Source organism: Charadrius vociferus, unplaced genomic scaffold, assembly GCF_000708025.1.
Source record: "Charadrius vociferus isolate BGI_N301 unplaced genomic scaffold, ASM70802v2 scaffold92, whole genome shotgun sequence".
Classification (NCBI taxonomy): Eukaryota; Metazoa; Chordata; class Aves; order Charadriiformes; family Charadriidae; genus Charadrius; species Charadrius vociferus.
The window spans coordinates 454,835-477,218 of record NW_009647874.1 but is presented as its reverse complement, the minus strand read 5'-3'; the positions used below and the strand labels follow the sequence as shown (position 1 = coordinate 477,218).

The 22,384-nt window shown below is 43.2% G+C and overlaps 1 protein-coding gene across 2 annotated transcripts in view; it reads right to left on the bottom strand.

The window, feature by feature from the left end:
* EDAR (ectodysplasin A receptor) overlaps positions 1 to 14,426 on the bottom strand; it is a 24,848-nt gene extending 10,422 nt beyond the window's left edge. Inside the window, exons 1-4 of one of the 2 annotated variants that reach the window (XM_009883056.1) lie at positions 14,364 to 14,426; positions 13,529 to 13,651; positions 12,245 to 12,426; positions 7,772 to 7,857 (exon numbers count right to left, since the gene is read on the bottom strand). In XM_009883056.1, coding sequence (XP_009881358.1) covers positions 7,772 to 7,857; positions 12,245 to 12,426; positions 13,529 to 13,651; positions 14,364 to 14,414 — 442 coding nt within the window. In that variant the 5' untranslated portion in view covers positions 14,415 to 14,426. The remainder of the gene's footprint in view (positions 1 to 7,771; positions 7,858 to 12,244; positions 12,427 to 13,528; positions 13,652 to 14,363) is intronic. The other variant, XM_009883057.1, reaches the window with a different exon arrangement.
* Positions 14,427 to 22,384: the final 7,958 nt, after the last annotated feature.

Here is a 22,384-nt window from a genome sequence, read left to right as displayed (position 1 = left end):
GCTCCAGTCCTCTGATCATCTTTGTGGCCCTCCTCTGGACCCGCCCCAACAGGTCCATGTCTTTCCTATGTTGGGGGCTCCAGAGCTGGAGGATACAGCATGTTGCCCATGCCATGCATGCACGCACACGCGCGCGCACACACACACACACACACACACACACACACACACAAGCCTCTCGTGCACAAGAACGAGAACCTTCAGCTCCATGGCCTACGTGCAGAATTTTCTTGGAGTTGCATGGGAATGGGACCACTTTGTTCTGTAGTGCCTGTTGTGGCAAAATCAAGGCTGGTGCTAGAACATATATGCCTTTTACAGATGCCTAGGTGGGAGTTAGTCGTTATGCATATTTTAAGCCTATTATCAAATTTAATAATTTGGCATATTCATTATGAGCCAAGATTTTTCTTTAGATGTGGCTTAGAAGAAAGTGCCAATTCGTGCACCTGCGCTACAAGAGGAACCAAAAATGCCAGCTTCTGCAGAAGTTCAGTTCATATCGTCTTTGTGTGAGCAAAAAGAAACAGAACTCATAGCTGCTGCTTTTTCATAGTCCAGCAGTACACCATGATTGCAATGTCAGTCGTTCCTGTGCACATCCAGTTTTGCATCTCGATCACATTATTAATGCTGGTTCCAATATAAATGGCACTTACATAATCTATAAAGACATAGATATAGTTCAGGCAGAGACATCCTAAGGTGCTACAGCACAACATATGGAAACAACTCCATTTTAAGCACAAAAAAAGACTGATAGCTGTAATATAGCTGTACAAAAGAGTGGTTTATATTCCTAGACACCTGTAAGTAATATTATAGGAATGTAATAAAGACATTAGGAAAGAAGTTTATCACTGAAGTTTGGTCAGCTCTTGCTTTATAAATGTTTTTATTCCAGAATTGTAATTCAGTTATAACTTTCTTGGAGTCTAAATACAGTTTCATTAAAAAAAAGCATACTATTGTTCAAAAGAACAATTGAACTTGTATTCACATTTGAATGTTTGGGGTTTTTAGCTCAAAAGATAGCTTTAACTTAAATTGCCGTGCAGTCAGCCTTTTGTCCTCACAGTGAACAAATGCTGGGCAATAAAATATTTTTTTTTTGTTTGTTTCAAAGAACCTTTCTGCTTTATGTAACAGGACTATTACAGTTGTTCTTGTGTCTCAAGGCAGATTTACAGTAAGAAGCGATGAACAAAACTACCAGATCTGCGAGAGGAGGAGGGCACAGGGAGGGAAGGTTTTACCAACATGCCCCTTTGCAAGTGTTTGTGAGTGAATAAAATCTGGTGCAGTAGGAGACCATATGTGCTCCTGACATATGTTGCTGTGGGTGTCAGCTCACTGGTCCACGCAAAGGACTGCTGCTCATAGCTAGCAACAGCTTTTTTTTTGAAGTTTATTTAATACTTAATGACACCCATATAAAAACACCCAAAGTGTGTATGCAACAGACTATCAGAGTGATCCTGAAATAAGAAGTGTTTCAAAAATGTCTTCGTGTATATATGAATCTATTTCTTGCCTTTAAGTGCATTTCTCTTCTCACAGCCATGGTCCATTTATGAATGGCAACGCACACTCGCTGCCAGCTGAGCTGCGAGTGCCATCACCAAGACTGTTTTACAGGAGCCAAGTAAGATAAAGCCCATAAGCAAATAACTAACTAGCAGCCTGGAATACGAGATGAAAAATAAATCATATTAAGTTGAAATTCAATAGAAGTAGACAGTTTATGGCTGACAAAGTGATCAAAAACTGGATTATAACTAAACCTAGTCATAACTAAAGATGTAAATATTTAGAAATCAGAGGTCAGAATTTTCAAATTAATGCAAACCTGTACTTGGGTACTTATGTGAAAGGTTTAGTTTCAAACTTAAGGAAACAACAATTCATATGGTAACCCTGCGCACTTGGAAAGTCATGGAAGCTGAAGCAGGAGTCAAAGCCAAGCCACTCTCTAAGGCGTCTACATACAACTTCAGTGATCAAACATTAACCAACTCTGAAAGTACTGCAAATCAGTAATACCAGAGCACATGCTAGACAATGAAGGATTTCCTGACTGCTCTCTGTTTTATTGTCTTTTATTTTCAGGGGATATATAGAATACTATAAGGCAAGTTACTCTAATGTTTCCTGGAGCCATAGGCAGATACTTCAGTTAGTGTAGGCAGTTATTAAAGCAGGAAGAGTATGACGCAAATTAATTCCTGAGATTGAACCTTCTTAAAATGGTGACAGCAAAGTTCCCCCAGACTTTCTTCAGTCTGATCATTCTCACTGTGAGTAACCATTACTCCTCAAACACACGAAAGGAAATATTTTATGCTGTTGTGCTGTCTGTAATGTCTTTAACTGCTCTGTTACTCTCTCCTTTTATTTTGCCAGGGCAGGGAAGTGGTGATGATTATAGACTGCGTGGCCTTAGTCTGGCAATTTATTTGCATCTGTTGTTGCTTTGTTTAGGATGCACTGGGAGCTTTAATCATTGAACAGTGCTGGAAGGTCATAGGCACACGCTTCATGAATTAAACCTACCTCCAGGAACTCAGTGTTATCCCCTCTTTCTCTGTGCAACGTGAAGGGGATAATTGCCATTAAAACCCTACTACGGTGACTTCAGAAGCATCAGAAGGAAGAGAACAGACCCGCAAGGAGCCGCTCTGCCCTTTCCCCTGCGCCTTGGTGGCCAGGTGGTACGGGTGGTGGAAAGCTGCAGCTCTGCAGGTGTTGCAGCCCATGCACCTGGGCAGAGCGATGCTGCAGAAACCTGCAACGTTTCCCACGGGCGGGTGGTGCTCACTGTGGGAGCTGCAGCTCCGGCACAGGTGAAAACATCAAAGTCATTGGAGCTTCCTTTTGGGAGAGCTGCGCTGGGACCAGGTGCCCTCCTGAGTGATACCTGGGCACAGCTTTCCCAGGAGAAGACAGCAAACCCCGTATTTGCTTCTCAGATCCCTCCCCTTGAAGGTTTATGGCTGAGGCTGGCCTATTTTGTCCTAAGATTAGGTTCCTTTCCTAATATAGACAAACCCTGAGGGGATGAGGATTAGCCCATACCACCAGCGAACAATAAAGCACTGCCTTTGACATTTCTCCCATTCCACATGTGAAGAGGAATGGGGTGTTCAGAGATCAAACAACCCAAAAAAAAAAAAAAAAGAAAAAGAAAAGTTTGTTAGCTCCAGCTAACAAGCCTATTCATTTGTAAGAGTAATTTGAAACAGAAGGAAAAGAAGGTCCTGATGTTGATCGTATTACAAAAGGACAAAACTGGCAAGGAAAGAAAATTAGTGATATTAAAAAAAATGGGGAGTTAAAATAAAAATCTCTGAAAGAATTATTTTTCACTAGTACAAGTGCTCTTGGCATTAGGCTTGTTTGCGTTAAGCATTGTAATTAAGAAGGCTGAGTTCTCTGTCTTCAGTCCACGGGTATGGATGTGACCCCCTGATTATAGCTTACACGAAGCCAACAGCCTGTTAGTCAATTGTTCTGTCTCATCTGTTTTGTTGTTTTGAAGTTCTAATGATACAAAAATAAAAATTATCTTTTCTGTTTCTAGATGCCATTTGCTCTCTGGTAATTAAAAAATAACTTGACTACCTACATTTTCCTTTGTTGTTTTTCTTTTTCTTTCTTTTTTTTTTTTTTTAATTTTCCTAAGCCATCATCAGTAGGTGTTAGACTTAAAAACTTACACAGGTTGATTACTGCTAGCAAAAAAGGTGAGAGGAAATAAAAGTATTTTGTGCCCATGCAAACTTATGTATATATACAGTAGAATAAAAAGAAAACCCTCAATCAATTGCCGAAGTTCTCTAGACCAATAATCTGTGAATGGAAAAGGATTTGCATATTTGATGTAGTTACGTAAATACAACTCAAAATAAATGTTCTTTGGGTTTTTGTAGCGGGGTTTGGTTTTGTTTTCCTCTATCATTTTTGAACTGGAATGGCAAATATTCAAAGTTTGAACAGAACAGCAGAGTTAATATACAAACACTGACAGAGAATTGCAGCTGCTAAAAGACAAAATCTCTTCCAGCAGTAACTGTATCTCTCTGTTAGAGAAGCTGCATGTAGGTTTAAATCTTCTGTCTTTTGCATATACTTTTGCATTGGATAAAAGAAAAAAACCACAATGAAAACACTCAACGTAGTCAGAGGCCTCAAGTAACTCCAATTCCAGAGGTGTCGACAGAAAATCCAGCACCATTAACTGTGGGAAGCCACATCTTAAAGTGGTTTGGTGCTGATTACCTTCATTCTTTGATTTGCATAGGAAACCTGCCTCCCCTACTTTTTGCAGTGCTGCCATCTATCACCGAAGTATCATATCCCAATTTACTGTCAGCAAGGGTCACTGATCTGCTCATGATCTGCTTCATGCACAGCTGAAGGTCTCACATCTTTGATGTTTTGGCATTGTGCTCCTCTGTGCTTAGCAGACCAGTCCTGAGGCTCTTACACAGGAGACTTGAGGGACCTGCACGCTGAGAGCCCAAAAGTCTCCCATAGGTGTTTCACAGTGCCCAAGACATGAAAAATTGCTGTCTTTACAATGATGTTTACCCTTTTCTCTGTAAGAAAAAGCTTTGCTGCTACACAACACGCATCCTTATGCTCACACAGGCACAGCCCCTTCCCCTGTACGTGCCCATTGCACACAGGCTGCTGCTGAAGCCTGGTGTTCCTCTCAGACCGCTCCCACCCTTCAGTCCAGAGAGGCAGTTTCACCACCAGTAACCTGCTGCTACATTTGCCTCAATTAAGTCTCTGACCTCTGTGAAACGTCTCCCTCTCCTCCCCCTCTTTTCTATGTTATTTTGTGCTATTTATGTCTCAAGTCCCTTTGGGGGGGGGGGGGGGGGGAGGTGACACAGGCCCATCAGGGAATTTCTTTCTCACTTCCAGTCCTTTTTACACTAATATTTCCAGATGCTGGAACACAGGGTGTTCATCTTGTTTCCTGAGCCATTTCAAGGTTTATTGACTGTGTAGGAGATGAAAGTTGCGCAGCAGGCTCTTGGAGTTGAAAGCTATTTGTTTACCCTTTGATCAAACCCGAATACTTTTCTGCCAGACATAATGTATCGTCAGGCAAATTCCCTGAGCAGGTTTCCCCGCAGCAGCACACAGCCCCTGCTTCACTCTCCTTCTGGCCCTCCATAACACACAGGCCTGGCGCTTCCCCAGCAAGGTATTTTTCCAGCTAAGGAGAGCACCACTGTCCTCCAACCCTGTCTCAAACCTAATGAAGGCCTGAAATGGGATTTCTCTGCCCTCATTTTTCTGTCTAGAAGTGTAAAGCCAGAACTTGTCACCCACCAGTTTCCTATTTTTGAGTAATTTGCCACCTTGGTTTCCCTGTGACCCATTGGGTCACCTTTCTCCAGTGGGGTGTTGTATGTGGGACTGTTTGAAGAAAAGGCAGAGCTAGGCGAGAGGCGCCCTGGCAAAGTTTAGGGTCCTGAACACTGTTCAATGCTATTTTGAAGTCTCAAGAAAGGAAGAGAAGATGTCTGGGACTGTTTGGAGTTCTCTAAGGCCTTCTGGGTCCTCCACCATGATAGCCAGAGGGGTGAGCAAGGAGCGCCATTGCACAGAAGTTGTTCTGCATAGAGGAACCATTCCTACCAAAGAACTGATATTATCCTTCATATGACAGAAACTGCATGCACACATGAAGGGTATGTGCTCGGAGTTTGGAATTTGCCAACCTCAAAAAATTATGCAGTTGTGCAGCACTGACAGGACACCTTTTCTTTGCTCTGACTGCTACAATCTGATGGCAGTGAAACATGGGAGGGATGAAGAGGACTTATTTTTGATAATTTGCTAATACCAAATTTTATGCTGCCTGCCACCACAACAGTGAGCCTTTCAAGAGGTTCCTGCAGCAAGGCTGATTTCCATCCGGAGTACAAATTACTGCCTATGAATTAGGGAGCTGTCATCCCAAACATGGTCCAGTGGTTTAGATGTCATAAACCAAATTACCTGAGCTTAGTGATCTGAGGGATTTGGATTTTAAGAAGCTTTCCCTCTTTTTGAACACTTCTAATCAAATGGTTGGTTTCATGGACTTGATTAAAATGGTAATGTTTACTCTTTCTAGGACTAATGTTTTCTCCTACCTTAGTACCCAATTTGTCGGTTTATGCACCTGCCTAAATTCCTCCCAAAGATAATATATATTTATTCTTGTGTTTGTCTAGTTAAAAATCACATGTGGTTAATCAGTTGTGCAATTCATACTTTCCTCACAGAACTAAGCACATTATATATTGTATCTGCCATATACGCTATAAAAGACAAAGATTTGGGTTTTGAATTGAGTAATAGCCATAAGATCTTCTGGTATTTCCTTGCCAAATCAGTAAGCTACAACATGTTTGATGCTACTAAAAAACCCATTTCATCATGTGTTTGAGACAGACCGTCAGAGCTGAGGAAGCGATTAATTTCTGGCTATCAGCTAGCAGCAGCCACGGTTGCATTCCCATCAACGGGGCAGCCAGCCTGCACGTGCACAGAGGAGAAGATGCGTCCACATCTTTTAACCAGACAACCTCATCTCCCACCGAGATTGCTAACCTCATGTTTTCACTTATCTCTCCACCTTCTTCCCCCATCTCACATTCAGGTCCTCCCTAGCACCCTCACCTCACCTCCTCCTACAGACCTCATCTCACCAGAACCACGCTCACCCTGCCCTCACCCACTCCCACTGTCTCAGGCAGAGGTGCAGGTCTTGGCACCGGGTGGGTTTCTGCAGCCAAGCGGGGTGAGCGGCTGTAGAGCAGATCAGCCACTTTGCATGCAGACAGTTCAGGGAGAAGCTTCCCCTCAGGTTCTTACCGCTCACCAGGAGCTGTGTGAGGTGGTAATTATCCCCTGGCTAATCTGAGCTCCTGCACTTTAGGAAAGGCGGTAGCTCTTAATGACCTATCCTCCTTTGAAGTGGCTTGCAGAGCACCAACGATACACAGTTCAGCAGTATCTGAACTAAGTAATTGGTATTTATGTACACAAATAAATGCTTAGGGACTCTTGTGTCAACTTCTGCTTTCAAATCAAGCAGGCAAAATGTTGCAGTTCTTTTTCATGATAAAGACTTTTAAAAGAACTGAATATGGACAGGATTTTGGTTTCAGATGTGTCAGGTTTCTCTGGGGGACTGCCCATTTTTGGCTGTTTTTTTTCTTTTTTAAAAAGTGTTTTCTCTTTATCTGCTCCAGATTCTCTGAGGGGGTGTCGAAGTAATTTGTTCATTCAGAGAGAACCTCATTTTTCCTTTTTCTCACATTCTTTACCCCCTAAAGGAGAAAGCATATGAAGCATAAAGGAGAAAGGATATGAAAAGGTGTGATGCACCTTAACTAGGATCTAGAAAATCTCACATTTTCTTCATAGCTGAACTGAAACCGAATTAAAAAAATACACAGCTCTGTGACTTCTTGTACCTACTTGTTAAGGAACCATAATAAGTCCTGTATGGGATGTCTTAACAGATGAAATCTGGAGCAGAACTGAACAATAGCAGGTCCTAAAATCAAACGTTCTGATCTCTCCCCAAATGTTCAGCATTTGCTCCCTTTGTTGGCAAGGCTAGTTGGAAACAGAAATTGCTTTACTGGAGATGGACTTATTGTTTGAACATAATAATCATCGCTGAAGGACTTCATATTGAGCTTCCAGATGATTCCTAGTCAAAACCAGATGAAATGCACAGAAATTGCAGAACACTTACATTCCTTGGTGTTAGGAGGCGCCAACAAGCACGAGTAGCAAACCATCCCGTATATGTTTCGAGGTCTGTTTTCCAGCATGTAGTAACTGAAATGAAGGGCAAGATGAGGCAAAACAGTGTAAATTAATATGCTACAACTGAGCATGGTTCAGTAGCAGCTACTGAGATAAAATAATTTTAAAAAAATTTATAAGCAATTTGATACAAAGATTATTTTTTTTTAAACTGCCTGAATAGAGACAGTGTTTCTCTTCTTCCTTTCCTCCTAAAAGACAATTAATCAACCATCAAGCCTACAAGAAGGCTTGACAAGAAGTAGTGTCATTGCCTAAAACAACATTATTCTCCCTGCTGAGTTCAAGCTGCAGTTTACAGCATGCCCTGAAATAAGATTTTTCAAAATAAGGGGACACACTTTTTTGAAGCAGTAATCTTTCAGGCTAGACCACCAGTTGCATATGGTTGGCTAATTTTTTTCCACAAACTCCGTAAGAATAATCTCCTTAATGTCAGAACCAAATCTGAGCCAAATCAGAATAAAAAATACATGAAAACAACACCCTTACAACTCAGATTAGGTTTTACAGAGGTTTGAGGGTTTTTTTTCTTAATTCTTTGCTATATAGTTTATAAGTTAGTTCTTGATAGTGGAATTACAGTGTGAAGGAAAGATTTTCATGATTTGAATTTCTGGGCTGCTAATAACGTTAGTGTTGAAATAAGGTAATTGGTTATGAAAGAATTGGATCCACAGGCAACCTAATGAGGAAATTACATCAAAATCATACACAGCTGATGTTATGGATATGTCCTTACAAATCACTTGAAAATCACTACAAATTTTAATGAAGAAATAAATAAATTAATAATCCATTCTATGCAGACAGGCACTCAACAAAATAAACACTTGACACAATGGGGAATCTGTTGTCTGCTCTCACATACCTTTCTATGCATGTACAGTATGTTTTTTTCTGGAAAATGTATGCATTGTTAGGAAATTATTGCTGAAACTGTCCATCAAAATCAGTCGGTCATTAATGAATGACCCAGCCTACAAATAAGGGTCCATGAAATGGAGTACGCAGAGATGCAAGGATGGGGACGGGGGCTGGAGGTACCTCAGGGAGCAGGTAAACTGAACATGGTTCCTCCTTCCTTTCTTACTGGTTTTAAAAGACTTGCCCTCACTCTTCACTTTGAATGTCTCTTGTGCCCCATCTGCCACTCTACTCCTCTCTAATGGAGCAAAGCCTCATCTTTCCACTCTTACGGGGGCCTGCGTAATGTTAGCTTGTGAAGCAGTTAATAAATAAGCAGGAAATGACTGCCAAACCACAAAAAAAAAGAGTGGCAGGCCAAAGATACATATAAATCCATAAAGAAAAATAGAGGACAGTTAGGATCCACAGTCTAATAGCCACAGTGGTTTAGGAAAGACAAACAGCCCTTCTGACAGTTAATTAAACCAAGCTGGTGGAATATTTCTTGGTTTTCGCCACGATGTAGAATGGTGGAGGATGCGTAAAGAAAACTGAGGAGGACGTTCATGGCAAGCAACTGTTCACCCACGTGAGTAGGAAGCTCTGCAGCTGCAAACATTAATGTTTCACCCCTATGAAGTACTGGCAAGAGATCTGTGTTTCTGGCTACTTTGCAATGCGCCAAATATTAAAGGCAATATTGGAAATATCTGACCCCTTTACATCAATAACTACAGAGAAGTGGCCCACTAATGAAATAATGAATTTTTATGGTGTTACTCTTCCACTATAAGGCTCATTCTTTTTTCCTTAGCACCTGCCAGGCTCAGATTTTGAAATGTTACAGGAAAAATGCAAGAGTAAAGGCAAGACTGAAAAATGGACTTAAGTGTTTTCCTGCTTAACACCACGGTGGTTTATCTCAGACTAACCTTGGTGGTTTCCTGTCACACTCAGGGGCTTGACTACTGAAGACAGACAACCAGGCTAGAGTGACCCTTACCGTGACCCACTGTGGCTGCTCCTAGTTGGTTGTGATCTCAGTCATGCTACAGGAACACCTAATGGATCATCCCATTGAGGGAAATAGTCTGAGTCTCACCTAATTTTTGCATTCTTGGCCTGTCCTGTTTACCGTGATGGAAGAGCTTCTGGGCAGAAGCAGAGGAACAGTGCCCCAGGAGGTTAGGCCTGGGTACCTCCAGAGTTCACTGGCAGCTGAACTTTGGTTTTGAGGATCATAGCTTTGGAGCTAAGCCTTTGAATTCCCCCCAGTCACAGTTTTGCAACCTTTTTGTGAGCTTGACAAATAGTATTATTCCTATTTTATATGGAAGGGAACCTGGACACAGAGAAGCAGCGGATGACCCATGCTCTTGTCCTTCTTCCCCAAGACTAATCATCAATAACACTGAAAAAAATAGAGGGAAAAATATCCAGCACTTATTTTAAGGCAAATGACAGAGAAAGGCACTTGTAGCCACTGGGAAAAGGCTGCCAGCTCAGTGGCGTTTTGTCTAAAACCTTTTGGTGAGAATGGACCACATGCTCACCTTTTCCTCAGGCTGAGGAAAGCACTGAGCTGGTGCAAAACAGCAAAAAGGGACGAGATGCCCCAAAGTACAGATTGCAGCACGTGGGCTGTTACCTTGGGAAGGTCTGTGGCGCGTTAAGGAAGCACAGTCCTCTGAAAAACGGAAACCTTAATTTTTCTCTCCCATTGACTCAGGGGCTCTTTGAGGTTTACTGCCCAGGCAAGGGAGCGCTCTGCCAGCTGCCACTCACCCGGGCGCCTGGCTGTCCCTGTGCCATCGGGGGCAGAGAGGAAGGGTGGCCGCTCAGTCGGCGCCGCTCGCCAGCTCTCTGCTCTGAGGCAGGGGCGGCTCTGCATTTCCCCCACCACCGCACAGAAGCAACCTCTGGGGTCTCTTAAGTCGCACAAGGAATCAAGGCAGCTTCAGAGCTTCTTTTAGACCATACTTAGTTTATCTTGAGAACTGCATCTCTTCAAGCTCGGAGTACGAGGGAGTTTCTCCCTAACCGCTGGCCTTCGCCAAACTATCCCCGAACCCGGGAGTCACAGACGGAGCGGCACACAGCCAGGCTCTGGCAGGCCAGTTTCTGCTACAGGTTACACCTGTGCAAACATGATGTTTGGAGATTACTCCCCAAGCACCAGCTGTGCAAGCTGATTATTTTCAGCTAGCACCCCGCTCCCACTTGGGTGACCTCATTAGTCCTGACAAAAATTGCAAAACAGCAACTGTGGCCACTATTTAACTTTCTGGCTCTTTATGATGTATGAGGGGAAGTCAAGAGGGAGCTCTTTTCAAATCACATCATCAGTTTGCTCGGCTGGCAGCTAGACAAGCCCTTCTTTTTATTTGTAAACTGTGAAAATTTCACACAGACTCACTGATATAATAAACCTGGAAGCTTGCGGGGCCTCTTTAACAGGGTTTCCTGCGCTATAAGTAGCGTGGGTTATATAGCGTCTGCAAAGTGCACAAAAGCCAAATGTCAGTAGGAATTACAGTTCTAAACCAAAGAGGCACACTGGCAGAAACTGAAAAGGTATGTAAGGTGAGGTTGTGTTTTAGAGTATTTACTTACCCTACACAAAAAAAAAAAAAAAAGTTGAGAAAGCAAACGTGTGCTGGGGTTTCAGACTTTAAAAGGTAACATGGTCAAGAATATATTGCTAACATATTCAATCTAGCAATTGCTTTCTCACCATTACCATTAGAATTACACTGAGCATAAGAGACGATTAAAAAAATGGACTTAATAAACAGCATCTATTTTAAGCGCCTTCAGCCAGCCCTGGAACTTGTTTTGGTTCTGAACAACAGCGCACACACCACATTAGCAGCTCTTTAGACCCCTTTCTGTTGGCTAGAAACGACCCTGAGAGACTAAAATGCCTTGGTAAATCTCACCTAACAGCTGTGTTAGCTAATGCTGTCAACTACTCACAAATTTGCCAGCTGATCACATCTGGAGAGGAGATATTTTATGTTCCTAAACACTCCGTAGTGCCAGCATGGATCCTACAGGGTATCCAAGGCATCTTCATGGAGCTCCCTCGTGGGATGCAGGACTTCCAAGATGGCCCTCTGAAACCTCATCTGGAGGCCAAGCTGGATTTCTTTGAGCACCTAAAATGGCACTCCACGCCTGTGCTGGGGTACAGGAGCTGTTCCCTTTCCAATTCTAGTAAGAGGAGAAGTTTCAGTTTTTCTAGTTGTTCCCAACTGTTGTTTCTTCAGTGAGATATTAGTAACATTAACGAGGTCTTCTGGTACACTAATTTCACCAATGCTTTTGAAACATTTAAATATATAATCTTAGCAGAGACTGAAAAACATAATTCACTGGTATTGTACCTACAGTCAGCGAGGACAGGAAGAGAGGCTGTCAGAGATTTTGACATTAAAAGAGTACTTTGTAGTGCTTTGGGTAGCGCAAAGGTCCACGGTGAAATCCTTACCCCGGGAGACAAGGACCACACTCTGCATCATTCTCCTGGTCGCCAGGTGTCATGACTGTGGCTCGGAAAAACCCCTCGCAGTCTTTGTGCCGCCGGCATATCTGGTAACCTCCTCTGGAAAACTTCTCCGAAGGGCAGGGGATGCAGCCGTAGTCCTCATCCTTGGTGCCATATCCACATGTCTGCAACAACACAAAGTCACTGTGAAGCTGCGCACTGGCTTCCAGCAAAAGGGAATATTCATAGTCTGTCCCATTGGCTTTGCGCAATAATGTCATACCAAGGGAAAACAATTTGCTGTTTGTTCCCTTAGTGTCTGTCCTAAAAAGGCCATGAAGGGATACAAGGACCCAACACACTGTGTGCTGGAGAGAGAAAAGGGGAACCAGAGCATCGTACTCCTTGAAAGTGGCCCCTCATAGCTATTTGTATCATCTTCCAGCAAGTCATGGAAGTGAATTTCAGCTGCTGCTTAGATTGAAAGTGAACTGAAAATTGAAAAATAGAGAACAAAATTACAGGGGAAACACGGCTGCAGCAGGGATATCAGCGATCTTGCTTTCATGCTTGAAGAGGCCAGAGGGAACATCACAAAAGGCAATGTTTGTATGAGATTTCGTAACCCCTGAACTCACGTGTCCCAGCTGAACATTACATTTAGATTAAATAAAACTAAAACCAACTGGTTATTATTCAAACATACTTGTTCAGGACTACCAACTGTGTGAAATTCTTGCAATAGGATGTTTATCCCATTAAAACCAAACAGGATTTCAGTAATTTATTTTTTAATAAGCAACAATTATCTGTTGTAAATCAAATGGTTACTTAGGAACCGTAATTTAAAATGTTGCAGACGCATCCAAGTTCCTCTAGTGCCAAAATATCTTAGCGGGAGAGCAAAATTAAATTCTCAGTGTGGGGGGCCAGCGAGCACGCCAGACTAACTGATTTATCACACCATGCCGGAACGGCAGTGTCAGATTTTAAATAACTATTGAGATGAGAACGGACTGGCAGAGACCGTGTGTGAAACTTTTACCTTACGACTTTTACAGTATCACTTTTAACAGGCTGCTCCTGGGACTTGGTGTACCGGCGTGCACACACGCAGCGCCTTCTCCCACGACGCCCTCGCAGGTGTGAGCGCTCCTGCTTAAGCATCTCTGCCCTTCCCCAGTTTCTCTCCTAGCCATATATTACCGCCACATAACAAAAAAAATTGGGGTTTTTGCATTTGGTGCTGATACATGTCCCCCTACCAGCAGAGGAAGCTGAAATTACCATGTAAGGCTCTTCGCCTGGCTCGCACTTGGGGCAGTCGTGGCACATGCCGGTGGTCTGGTTGTAGTATTCGTTCTCGCCGCAGTTGGAGTATTCGGCGCTGGCAGAGTACACCAGGGAGACCTGTCACCAGAGAGCATCCCAGAGCACCGTCACTTCCACCACCTTCATCCCCCGCGCCTCGCTCCCTGCCCTCACCCAGCTGCCCTGGCTCAGAAGGTGTTGGGGCCGGCACTGCAGCAGGAAACACCCCTAGAGCTCAGGAACAGAAGTGGTGCCACTACGTGGGATTTTTCAGCAGGTAGGGTTTTCAGCAACCCAGTCCTGCTAAGAGTTTCTCAGAGCACCGATGTTTGGACTTGTTGGCACAGCTACTCCTCAAAGTATAGCAAGCCATGATTCCTGACCTACTCATTCTCATGGTCTCCTGTGCAGCAAACACCTGAGTTTGCACCCTCACCCCTCCCAGCTCTAACGAGCCTTCATATATGTGACTGCAAGGGACAATTATAACAACCTGAGATAATGAGCTTCCTCAGGCCTCAGTCATGATAGGGCTGTGCTTCATGTGATGCCCAGACTAATCGGCTCTTCCAGCGCATTCTGCCTCTGCTCCATCCTGGGTTCTTCTCCTTCCCCCTCCTCCCAAGCAGCCTCAGTCTAAGCAACACATGCCTTGGCGTTTTTTTTTAATGGAAACCAATCACGGCATCAGAGTTAAGTCCCTAAGTCGTCTGTAGCTTTGCCATGACAATTCAGAGATGTTTGCAAAGACCCAAGTAGAACCTGGTTATCTTTGCACCCTGAAGAGACCAATACACACATAAATACCTACCACCAGGAAAGGAAACACGTGAGTCCATTTCCGTTCACCCAGGTGAGCCATGCTCTCTTGGTATTTTACCTGAAAAGATAGAAATGGTGATTGTTTACGAACATGAGTAAGTATTTGTGTGTGTTGCCAAAATGAGAACAGAAGGGCTCATAAGCAGAACAAAGGTTACACGGGAGTGATGCCCGGAGGTCTAAACAAAGAGAGGGGGAGATGTGCACGTGCGCTCACACACACACACACACCACACCCCCTTATTGCTCATCTCTTTCCTCTCTTTGAGAAGACCAACGGCATGAGGAGGCCAGGTCCTGCAACCCTTATAAAAATCTGTCAAAGATGAGGAGCCCGTTCTGAGCCCTGTCACCTCTTGGCTTGCTGAGACATCCTCCCATGGAGGAACGTCTCGACTACTGAATGAAAGAGGGATGGGGACCAGTAGCCTGGCTTGTGTATACACTGTGCTTGACCCCCCTCGATCAGATCAGTCTGGGAAAGATGCAGATGGAGCAGCCAAAAGCAGAGCCAGGGAGCGAATCAACAGCAAGTGGCATGGGCAGCCAGCACATCGGGGCTGCACCTTCCTTGCCGGCTCTTGAGGATCCACTGAGAAAGCCCAGAGATGCCTTCAGTTGGAAGCATCGGCTGCTTTTTGTTCTCAATAAGCAAACTGCAGATTTAAGAGGTTAAACTCAAGGAAGAAGCCAAACTTTATATTTGAAGTGTTATTACAATGGTTGGGGAAAAGAAAGGCTGCGATCTCTGTTACAAACACACGTGCTAATTTATTTCATTTCTTCAAATGAATAATTTTGAATAAGACCTAATGTTACATATTCATGTACTGGATTTCTTTCTAAGGAGAAAAAAGAGACAGGAAAAAGAGGCACAAATTGTTTTGTTAGCATGATACAACATATTTAATGCTATTGTAACAGCACATAATATGCCCTAGGGATTTTACGGTTTCAAATTGCAAATGTTTGAGATACAGTTGCAACACTTTGGTCCTAGCAGATGTAAACTACTCTTTAAATTTTCCAGGTCTGAGACACTGCAAGGCTTTTAGTCTCCCAGAAGAGTACAATTACTGCTTTGTACCACATTTGAGCATATAACTTACATGAGAGCAGCACTCTAGCATCTGAGATAGCCACTAACGTTTACATTTTTAAACACTAAGTAGATTAAGCAAAGATTATATCACTCCAGCATCAAGCTATGAACTTGCTTTATACGTTCCTTCCAGCTATTGGGCTAGCTGAGACAGGTAACTGGGTGGGTGGGTGGACAACCTGAATTATGAGTATATTTCTTTCTGCAGGAAATTGCACTTTGAAACCTAAAAACAAAAGAGAATCAGAGATAATGTGTCCTAAATCTGGAGGTAAGAGATGGAAAATAGTCATGCAATTGTATAAACTGTCAAACATTTAAGTTGGACAAAGGCTTTGGCTATGATAGTGCTGTTCCTTGGAAAAGTTCCAAGGATATATAGTCTTAACGCACATGTCTGTTAAACTGAATGCTAATTATAAAAGAGCTTGTTAGACTTTAAATATGAATATTATTAAGACTGTGTCACCACTGGTACTGCAAAATCATTGTATTTATTATAAATTGGGTCTGAGGCTGCTCAGGACCAAAACTTTCACTTGGTAAAGCTTGAATCTGTAACTTTACAGTAAAAACATGTCTTACAGTAAAAACATGTCTTACAGTAAAAACATGCTTCAGTTGCTTTCAAGCCACCCAGATGTTTGCTGTTTGAGGTACTTGTACGCAATCATAGCCAGATTTGAAAAATGGAAATGAAGAAGTGTAGCCCATTAATGTACAATACAATCTTCTCCATCCATTTGGCATTTATTTACATAAAATGTTGAAAGTGTCAAGTTATACATACATACATAAAATATTTTTCTGTCTCTCAATATAAATATGCATGTGGGGGTATGTTTTGTATGTAAACATAGATTTTTCCCCCCTGCATTCCATCATTATATGCAGCAATATGTCAAGCATATGGGAAATACTTTTTTAGCTGGAAAAAGCCAGTTGAAAGTGCTTAATATGGCCAGATTAGAACTCTAGGGGAGGCTTTTGTCCCAAATTGGAACACCAGAAAGTTAAATTTAATTATTCATCCCCCTGTTCAAGCACACTGCCATAAACTAGCAGTTAGTTATTTAGTTTTTGTCTCTCCTTTGGAGTTAAAACCCAAAATGTTTATTTTTATAACACAGAATTGGGGTAAGGCAGATGCAGGATGTTTCTGCCAGTAGGGTCATAGGTAGCTCCTCAGCTGGGATGATACCTGACGGTATTCACCAAGACATGCCAGGCTGCTCTTGGGCTTGCTGTCAATTTTCAGGCATGTTAATTTACACCTGCACCATTATATCTGTCATGCATTAATCCCATCCACGCAACGAGGGATCTTCTAGTGCTAAGATCGCTTTTTTTCTCCAGCTGAGATCTGTGAAGACATGCAAAGCTTGGGCAGTGAGCCTGCATCTCCCAAGAAGCAGGAAAAAGAATGATACTGCACCTTTCCTTCGTATTCTGCCGTGCTTTGACTAAAGCAAACGACCCGTGCTAAGATCGCTTTTTTTCTCCAGCTGAGATCTGTGAAGACATGCAAAGCTTGGGCAGTGAGCCTGCATCTCCCAAGAAGCAGGAAAAAGAATGACCAGTTATTATGGCCCCTAATCATTAAAAGCAAGTAGTTCTTAATGAGCTAACAGATACTGCACCTTTCCTTCGTATTCTGTCGTGCTTTGACTAAAGCAAACGACCATCTCCTGCAGGATGGCAGGCAACAGTGGCTGGGAAGGAGCTGGAGGTAGACTTTTGTCAGGACCATGCGATCATTCCAAAGCAATTTGGGGTCTCCGGCAGCTCGTCCGCCGAGCCCTCCACAGATCCTGACTCGTGACTTTATTTAGGCTGTGTGGGTGTCTCTGGAGAGGAGGTGTAAAACACAGACCCGTGTCTTTGTGCATCAGGTGTGCAACACGCAGCAAGCCTCATCATGACTAGAGGGGGTTGCTAATTACAGCCATATTTGCCTTTCGGGGCATATTCGTTAATAGCTGTTAAGAATATATACATAAGCTGACAGGAAAAGGAAGACTATTTTCCCAGTGGCAACCACAGCAAGAAATGCTAGAGACTTGTTGTCTCAGCTTCTCTCCTGTAGACTGTGAGGCACAAATTTGGCCTGGGGGAATAGGAAAAGAGACGCCTGGGACCCTATTAATCAAATATTTCTCCTTCCAGACAAAAGGCCTTCCTATATAGTCTTTGCAGCTTCTTACCAAGAACTGGCAGATACAAATAAATAAATAACCAAATAAATCCCCAGGCAGAAAATGCTTAGTTCGTGCTGCCTGAAGGACAAAAAGCATTATTCGTGATAGTCAGCCTTTGAATTTGATAATTTACGTAGATTGTAAGGCAGTACTGCCATGATACTTACAGTACCCATGAGTAAATGGAGTAAACGTAGGGAAGGTGCAGACAATGAGGTTTCCCTAGCTGGTGGTCTAAGTTAAAGCTCACAGCTTTCGACGGATGATCTTTGCCGTTATTTTAATTCTGGGGCTTCAGTATTAACACAGTGCAAAAAATATTTTCCTATCCTAGACTTTCTGGTTTTAAAAAAAGTTTTTTTTTTTTTAAAAAAAGAGGGAAACAAAATCATGGGCTGAAGTACAGAAATACGTGTTTCTTAATGTCGTGGAGAGGTGGGGTTTTTTGATGTCTCTGCATTTCCTTAATTTCATTCCTGATGCAGATATACTTCAAGGACACAAAACTTAGAATAGAATCATAGAATTGTTATGGCTGGAAAAGACCTTTAAGATCATCAAGTCCAACTGTTATCTAACTCTACAGGGCCCACTTCTAAACGATGTCCCTAAGCACCGTATCTAGATGGCTTTTAAATACATCCAAGGATGGCGATTCAACCACTTCCCTGGGCAGCCTGTGCCAGTCTTTGATAACCCTTTCGATGTAGAAGTTTTTCCTTTTGTCTAACCTAAACCTCCCCTGGTGCAACTTGATGCCATTTCCTCTTGTCCTATTGGTGGTAACTTGTGAAGAGACCAACGTGCACCTCTCTACAACCTCCTTTCAGGTAGTTGTAGAGAGCAGTAAGGTCTCCCCTCAGCCTCCTTTTCTTCAGCCTAAACAACCCCAAGTCCCTCAGCCAGTCCTCATCAGACTTATTCTCAAGACCCTTCACCAGCTTTGTTGCCCTTGGCTTTGTGAGAGGGAAAGGCACAACCTCTGTGTCACACAACTTCACCATTTTGATATTTTTATATGGATTTCTTTTTCTGGGATTTTCTAAGCAGCAGTTTGGTTAGCAGGTCTGTGGGTACAAATACAATTCCCAAGTAGTCGGCAAATAGGTATTGATCATGAATCCACATCCAAGATCTCCACTACCAGCAACAACAGAAAGGATGGACAGCAGAATGTGAGACAAAAGGTTTCATATAAATAAATGTGGGCAGGTCATATGTACTTGACATGTGCCACCAACAAACCCACTGTTTGCTCCGAGTTCCCAGGGTTTATGAGAGGAACCTCACGAACTGCCTTTTGCACAAGTTATCACAGTTTTTTGCATGTGCTCAGTAGGTAATTCCTGTGTCCTTCTGTTGCTGCTAAACCCTTCCTAGCTGTTATAAGCATATAATCCTCACTGCAGGGCCTCACAGGTTTCAGAGTTCAGCCTGGCTCCAGCCTCGTGAACAAAAAGATGTGGTCTGAGTTTTTCTTTCAGGAGGAAAGATGGTTCCCTGAGCCCATCACTGAATGACAATGATGGCAGCGCAAGCTTGGGGAGAGAATAAACTTAGCGAACTATAAGCAAATGGAAACACAGAGATGATGAAGAAAACTATTTTGTAGCCTTGGTTACAGTTTGCATTGTTGTGAAAAAATATTGCACAGAACAAGATTACATTTGTAGGACAATGCAAACCACACTGTTTCCCATATCTGTTTTTTATCGATTTGACCTTGCAAATACCTTTAGAATTACCTCAGAGAGAGATGTTAAAAGTGTTAAAATGATACAACTCTCTTCTTCCTTTTACCTGAAACATCAAAAGGAAGTGAGAACAGCTCAAGCTACACGTAAAACTTAAATTGTCTCTGTGATCTGGCAACTCCATCAGAAAAGTAATTAACTGCTCAGGCACAGAAACAAGACTTTTTCCAGTAGGAGCTGCGTTGACAAGAGGGGACATAAAAGATTCTTTAATTTGTTAATGGGGGCACCGTGCACTGACGATGTGGGGCAATCAAGCCTAACGAAGAGCTATCTGTCTCTCACAGACTCGCCTATCTGGAAACTACATCTGGAAGTCCATATTCGAACCTGCTTTCTCACCTTACATAAAGACACGTTTTGGCTCTCATGTAGCTGGGCCATCAGCTTTCTGAAAGGGTTTTCAGGAAAAAAAAATAATAAAAAAAGAGGCTACGATGCAGGAAAAAAGCAACAAAGGAGAGGCTCTTTTCAACACACTTTGCGCGGCCGGCATGTGTTCCTGCGGAAACAGGGGCACTAACGAGGTGTGTGGGCTGAGGGGACCATACATCCTCCTTGCCCAGCCCCAGGGCACCCACAGCTGGCTGGTGCCTAGCCAGCGGCCCCCTGGCCCCCTTGCTACCAGCTTTGCCCCAATTCGGCCTCCTCCAGGCTGATGTTGGTCTCATCTGCCAGTAGCATCCCTCCAAAACCCAACCCCACCAGACCAGGGCTGCCAGAGCAGCACAGCGGTCTCCATCCTCACCCCAAAGTCCTCCCAGGGCATGTGTTTCGCAGGCAAACCTCCCGCCCTGCTGCCCCGGCCACCCAAGCCGCTCGGGGAGGTGAGCGGGGAGTGTGTATGGGATGGCTTTTTGGGCAGGAAAATGGTAATTCGTTGATCCTGCAACCTGCCGTTGCAGCGCATCTGCTTGGGTGATGTTCCTGCTAGAAAGGCTGATATTTTGGTGGGGAAGTGACGCTGTGGGGAAAAGGCACTCATGACCTCCTGCCATGGAGGCTGCTGCGGTTGGTGCTGCTTTATACAAACAAGAAAATACTCATTAGGGCAAAAATGTGAGCAGGGACTTGTACCTCCCCCAGTCAAAAGGCTACCCTGACCCTTAGGCTAAGTCACATGATCTCTTTTGTTTTCTATAATTAAAGAAAAAAAGAAAAAAAAATCTGGGATTTGTTCTGGTGCACAATTTAAAAAAAAAATAAAAATCAGAAACCTTGTATTTGTAATGGGGAAAAAAAATTGATTTTTTGGGCTGGTCCCCATAAGGATTTTCCTAAGTGGGAGAGGCTTGCTTTCCGTCTCTCCAAAACTAAAATTTTTCTAAGGTGATTCACATGAAGGCTTCCCTGTTATTTTCAGCCCCTCCTAATGTCTGCTGGGAAGTGCCACAACTGACATATTATTCCTTCTGGTTTGCTTGCTTACTTGTTTGTTTTAGGAGGGCTCAGGCTTTTCTTTTAAGAAATGCTCTCAATGGTGATGGTGGGAGCAGCATGGTGGAGGCACATCAGGGCTGCGCCGTGCTCGCCCCCGGAGAGCTCCTGCTCCGTTGCCCAGATGAGCTCACCCCGCTGCCAGCTCGCAGCTGCCAGAGGGCACCCGAGTTTTCCATGGAAATAGTTGGAAGATGGATCTTACATCACCATGAAAAATTGCAAATGAGCACATTAGGCTCCCCAGCCTAATAATTCTAAGGCAAGAATTAACGAGCAGCAGTATAGTCGTTCACCATCTACCAGGTTGTCCCAGTGCCACATCAGCTCTGTGCTTTTCTCCGTCACCACTTCCTAAGAAGTTTCCCCATCTGCCCCTGCCTGAGGGAGAAGAAACTTGGTTTTGGCATTTTGCTTCCAGGGGAGAGGTAAAATTGCTAGTATGAAAACAACTCATTTTAGATTCAGGAGCTCTCCTTAGTTCCTAAGATAAGTATTACATTCCATTCAGAGCAGAAAATTAAAAGCTTATTAGGAAAATACAAACCACCGAAGCAACAGTGATGTTTTTCTAACATCTTTTCCTTTTTACTGGGCTTTATGCTTCCTAGATCACAGATAACCTAATAAAAACAGTCTGAGTCTTGGCTTGCATTATTAAGATTGGTAAGGATTTGAGCTCACACTTTGCTTCCGTTTCTCAGGGTCTGATCCTGTGAGCTGCTGAGTACCTTCAAATCTCACAGTATTTGGGAAGCAGAGGATTTTTAGCACTGTGCAGAGACTGAAGTCTTTTTAGTACACTAACGGTTGACAGACAGGACAGAGGTGGAGAAATATAGAAATACTTTACAGGAAGAAACTGAAAATCCTACAATGACCATGAACAGAATTTATTGAAATTGTAAACAGAATAAAAATCCCACAGTGACCATCAATAAATAATGTCTGCTCTTAGCTCTGCGGCACATTTGCATTTCTTAGCTAAAAGCCAGAAAATTGTTAGAGAGGTCAACACACAGTTCTGTTTTTTTCCATGGTTTACATAAAAAAAAAACACCAAACCATCTGAATTACTGCATCTTCCAGGCAGAACGAATAGCAGCTGGGGTGCTGTGGGTGGGGGCTGCAGCAGAGCACAGTGGTATCTTCACCAGGTGAACCTCCCCCGAGCTGGTGACTGCACGGGGAGGATGACATTGGGACACAAACTTTCTTTCCTTGTACAAGTGCACCAAGCAACCGTGCAGCATTTTCACTGCGTTTGGCAAAAGTCATAAAGTCAGTATTAGGTGGTGGCCATTTATGCTTTGGTACTTGATTTTAGAGTCCCAGAAAAGCCTCTTGTTTGTCAACAGGCCTCTGTCTTGCAGACAAAGGGATACACATGCTGCCAACAAACATTAGGTTTTTTTTATTATTCTACTTTTTACATAACTCTGTTTGAAGGGGATTTATTATTTTTGTAAACTAAAGGCTGGCCGCATTTAAATTCAAAACTACATCCCGAGCTGCCCGG